Source organism: Lathyrus oleraceus, chromosome 5 (assembly GCF_024323335.1).
Source record: "Lathyrus oleraceus cultivar Zhongwan6 chromosome 5, CAAS_Psat_ZW6_1.0, whole genome shotgun sequence".
NCBI lineage: Eukaryota > Viridiplantae > Streptophyta > Magnoliopsida > Fabales > Fabaceae > Lathyrus > Lathyrus oleraceus.
Window position 1 is genome coordinate 548880307 of NC_066583.1, and position 5356 is coordinate 548885662.

The window sequence follows — 5356 nt, forward strand, 5'->3', positions numbered from 1 at the left end:
GTCAAGCTTAGTTGCCAAGCATTCTTCCTCCAACACGTCAAAGAATTTAACAAAGTCAAACTTCTTCCCTTATTTATTCCTTCTTATCGAAATAATAACCTCATCAACAACTCCATAACCCTCAAACACCTAAAAAAAATAAATCCTTAACCTACATTATCCGAAACCCTTCTATCCATGAGTTTACTTCTACTACCCACCTTAGTCGAGTCCTCACTCTTTCTTTCTTTTAGCTCATAGACCATCCAAAAGGCAAGCCTACTCATATTATTAAAACTTCCAACAAATTATATAAAAAAAATTGTTAATTAATATGTATAACTTTTAAACTGTTTTTTTCAAAGCAGTAGAGAGTAGCAACGACTAAGAAGCGCCATTAACACCAAAACGTTTAAAAGAAGCCACCTCAACAACAACAAGTCTTTCATTTTTCTTTTTCTTTCTGCGGATCAAAACACATACACGTTCCTTCTTTCTCTTTCTCACTCACATGCACACACACTCTTCAACACTCCCAAACCTAACAAGATGCGAATTCCGATCAACCACCGATTCCGAAACCTCATCACACATTACTCCTCCAGTTCCCGCCACGTCTCCACCTGCAGAGCCGTTCTCCTCACCTCCTTCGGCGGAACTCACAACCTCCACATTCAACCCGACGTCGAAGTCCCCCCTCTCAAACCCGACGAAGTCCTCGTCCGCTCTCGCGCCGTTTCCGTCAATCCTTTAGACACTCGAGTCAGTTTCTTTCATTCTTGCATAATTCCTCAACCTTTCTCCTTTCTTTCTTAACTTAACACTGTTTTGGCTTTGCAGATGCGTGCTGGTTATGGCCGTTCAATCTTTGAGCCGCTTCTGCCTTTGATTTTGGGCCGTGATGTAAGCGGCGAGGTGGCGGCGGTTGGGGATTCGGTCAAGTCGGTGAGTGTTGGACAACAGGTTTTTGGGGCTTTGCATCCAACTGCTATTAGAGGGACTTATGCTGACTATGCAATTCTTTCTCAAGATGAGGTTACTGTAAAACCAGATTCACTTTCTCATGTGGTATGTGTTCTTCAAATTTTGGAATTTTCTAATTTTACGCTTTCTTATTATTCATTGCAATTCTAGAAATTATCATGTTATGAGTTGAAATTACCATTTCCAGCATTGTTAAACTTGCAAGACTTGTTCTTATAGGTTGAGAAGTTAGCTAAGGTTCTGTTTGGATGAGATTTCTAGTTTATTGAAGTTTCTTGAGTAAACCATGTTTGTAGTTCTTTACTTTCTAGTTCTTGAGCTCGTGAGAAATTGTGACGAAAACTTAAATTTTTCATCAGACAATAGTATTAGTGCTTTCTAATTGAACAATCGACCATGAATTTTCCCCATTTATTTACTTTGGATGAAGGCATGCTTTTTCTTAATTTTTCATCTTGTAGGAAGCAAGTGCCATTCCTTTTGCTGCACTGACAGCTTGGCGTGCTCTGAGTGGTACTGCTAGAATAACTGAAGGGTATGTTTATGTTGCTGATATTTGATTTCCATCTTTGAAAATGAATTTTTTTTTCGCTCTTATGTATCATCATTATCTTTGCATTTAGAGTTTTCATTTTTTGGGGTGTTTTTTATCACCCACTTAATGTTTAGCTTCGATAAAAATTCTCTTCCACTTATTACTCTTAGCAAATCTCAAACAGGCAAAGGATATTAGTAGTGGGAGGTGGAGGAGCTGTAGGGTTTACTGCTATTCAGATTGCTGTAGCTGCTGGTTGCTCGGTCACAACTACTTGTGGACCTCAAAGCGTTGAGCGAATGTTAGCAGCCGGTGCTGAGCAAGCTGTTGATTATCTTTCTGAGGTGGTTTTGAATTTTCTTTTGAATCATATTTCCAAACATTAGTTTAGATATTACAATGACAAACAATGTTATTCAAAAGCACCATAGTAGATTCCATTGGTTTTCAAAAGCACGATCTGATAACAACACTTGAACTAAGTAAACAACACTAGCAACTACTAACTTACTTGACTCGAACAAATCGGCCCTACTAAAAAATGAAAGTTCAGATATATGACCATAATATAAGATAATTTGATCTTTAAGCTTATGTTTTCTTCATGGAAGTGCATCTTGCATTAAACTTTATGACTTAACTTCACTCTTGATTGGCAGAATTATGAATTGGCTATAAAGGGAAAGTTTGATGCTGTCTTGGACACAATTGGTGAGCCAGAGACAGAACACATGAGCATTAATTTTCTGAAAAAAGGTGGACGTTATATGACACTTCAGGTAGGACGTTAAAGTTTTATCGCATTTTTCATATCGACACTCTTGTTATATCCTCTTGGTCAATTGCCAGAATGACCTGTTAGAGATTTTGCTTAGCAAGCGACATATGTGCTTTAATCGTTCTTTTTCTCTTCTCTTGAAGGGTGAAGCAGCGTCATTGTCTGATAGCTTTGGTCTGGCTCTTGGGCTCCCCGCAGCTACAGCTTATTTTTTGAATAAACAGCTTGAGTACCGATTCGTAAATGAAATAGGTAGAAATTGTCAGTGCATTGTGTTTTTTTTTTAAATGTGAAACCTAATCCTCTCTTTCCTTGTGATACAGAATACTCATGGGTATTCATGAGGGCTGACTTAGACGGTTTGATTGAGATTCGAAAGCTATGTGAAGCAGGGAAGATGAAGATACCTGTTGATAAAACGTTTCCTATAACGCAAGTAAAAGAAGCTCACGATGCAAAAGACAGGAGAATCATTCAAGGTAAAGTGGTGCTAGAATTTGATTGAAAACCTCAAAAGCTCATAAACAGGAGTTGCTTAATCTAGATTTTTTTGTCTCCTCTTCAGTGGACTGTTCCACAATTAGTTGAAAAATAGACAGTTTTTACTGTATGATAGGAAATGAAACTTTTTGTAAATTTTGATTCATAATATCCAATCACCAAAAACTGTAAATTTGTTGAGAATTGTGTGATGCTTGGGCTTGTATACAAACTGTTCTGTTTATAGTCATGTCAAGTTGTGAAAGGTGTGGCTATGACTTCATGCCTCAATAAATCCATTGTGTCAGTTGCACTTACCTTCTGTAGCCTAATCTTGTTCTCTTGTAATGTTGAAAAAGAACATTGTTCAATTATTAGCAGAAAGCTTGGAGATTGTATTATCTTATAGTGCTAGACAGTAATGTGCAAACATCATTTGTCATTCAAATGACCATATCTCATCAACATTGTCATTGTCAGGAAGATTTTGTCTGTTTGTTTTTCAGAAATAATTGAACTGCCAAGAACAAGTCGTTTTCTTCTTTCATTAGCACGCGAGACATAGTGCGCTTAAATGTCAATGGTCATTGACACGAGAGTCAAACTTTCTATTTGCACTAACTGTGATTTGAGTTTGAATACGGAATTCTCGTGAGTGATATTTTCCCGGGGTTTATTGAATAAATGACTATCAATATGCACATGTATGATATTCTTTAGATAAAAAATGTAGTTAAATTAGTTTTTAATACAAGTGGTAAGTGATTTTCATTTCCTTAAAAAGAAAAAGCTATCTTGGGGATGTATCAATAAAGGAAAGCTAAAAGTTTAATCTTGAATAGAATGGTTCAATAATATAGGGTCCAGCATGGGCTGTATTGACACTTGTATAGTGGTCACCAAATCAGCTGTGTGGGATGAATGGACAACTTTATCATGCAATGCAACACTTTCATTTTCCCTCATGTATTGTAGTATTCCAATAATCAACTAGTGCCTTTTTGAAAGTATAGTTAGCTTAAAAATAATCATACAAACTTTCTGGTCTTGTCCATGCAGAAAACTCCAAAAAATAATCACACCCTTCCGATTCATATAAAAACTTGCAATTTAACTATAATATTGGTGATTTTTTTTTTGATGTAATAAAATATAATTATATCTATGAAGCAGGTTTTTGTTTATAAAAATTAATGAAAGTTTAGAATGAGTAGGCCGTTTGCATAATGCAGTTATAGTAGTAGGAGTTTTGTCAAGTAGTGGTGTTAATGCATGGTCAAAACCCTTCTTTTTAAGTAACCTTGACTTGACCCACTTATTATTTTGGTTATCATACACTAATAGGATCTGTTGTGTTGTGCTTCTCTCTTTGTAATAAGCGGGACCACACCATGAAATATGAATGTGTAACTCTAACCTATATTACTAGTACTAAATACATTTTCTTTCTGCACGTGACTTCTAATGTTTCTAATGTTTGTTTCACGGATTGAAACTATATTTTTAGGAATTTGACATTGGAATTGCAATAATCGTCTGTTTGCCTTAAATTTATAAAAACTGTTTTTAGATATTTTTTAATGTTATTATATAAGAGTGTATGTGAGCCAGTTTGAGTTGGGTTTGGCCAAACCCAATATCCAATCCATATATGATATTTCGGTTTGGGTTAGTTAAAATAACCACTAATTACACCAATGAATCAATTTGGATAAATCCACTAATTTTCCGGTTGAGTAGTGGGATGCCCAAATTTTTATTAATATTAAATAACAAAATGATGAATCATCGTATTTTTTTCATAAAAATTACTCAACTTCTTAAAAAAAAAAAACCTATTTTTACTATCTTTTAGCATCATAAAATAATAAATGATATCATCAATTAATAAAATTATTATAGAATACTAGCAACAAATTAAAGGTGTGTGATATAAAATTGTATTAGCATCAAAAATATTAAAGAGTGAAATATTCAAAATTAGTTAAAGTCATGGTTAACTAAAATAGTAAATCTTAAGAGATTAAAATTGCAATAACTAAGATAATATTCATCAAAATCATTAAAAATATAATAATAAATTTTTGATTAGTGGGTCAATGGGTTTTTTGGGTTTGGATCCGGTTTTGCCCGAAACCCGAATTTTTAATGGGTTTTTTAGTTTTAAACCCATATCCACCCAATTATCCGATCCAACCCACTTTTTTAGATTTTTTTGGATGAGTTTGACCGGATTTTGTGGGTTGACCCAACCCATGTACACCCCTATTATTATATATAAATTTTCTCATTTTTTCCTATGATTTGAGCTCAGAATCATGAAAATAAAATTCAACAAATTATAACTTCTAAGCCTGTAGTATTTATTTTTATTTTTAATTTTTATAATTTTTTAATTGGATAAAATTCGTGAACATTCCCTCAATATATATTTTTTTGTTAAACATGTAGATAAAAATATTATTTCTAAAAATAATAATCTTAGAATATGATTTTAAAGAAAATTATTATTCTCTTTCATCCTATTTATAGGAAAAAAATTGGCTTTTTAAATTTATTGAATGATTAATGTACCTGGTCCATTATGAAGTCCAAATACA

General features: G+C 33.9%; 1 protein-coding gene across 1 annotated transcript; it reads left to right on the top strand.

Moving 5' to 3' along the window:
- Positions 1–347: 347 nt before the first annotated feature.
- On the top strand, positions 348–3157 carry LOC127086280 (uncharacterized). Its single transcript, XM_051027013.1, has 7 exons — positions 348–741; positions 820–1047; positions 1425–1498; positions 1683–1842; positions 2158–2277; positions 2420–2528; positions 2600–3157. Exons 1-7 carry the CDS (start codon positions 529–531, stop codon positions 2779–2781), a joined length of 1086 nt encoding a protein of 361 aa, XP_050882970.1. The 5' UTR covers positions 348–528; the 3' UTR covers positions 2782–3157.
- Positions 3158–5356: the final 2199 nt, after the last annotated feature.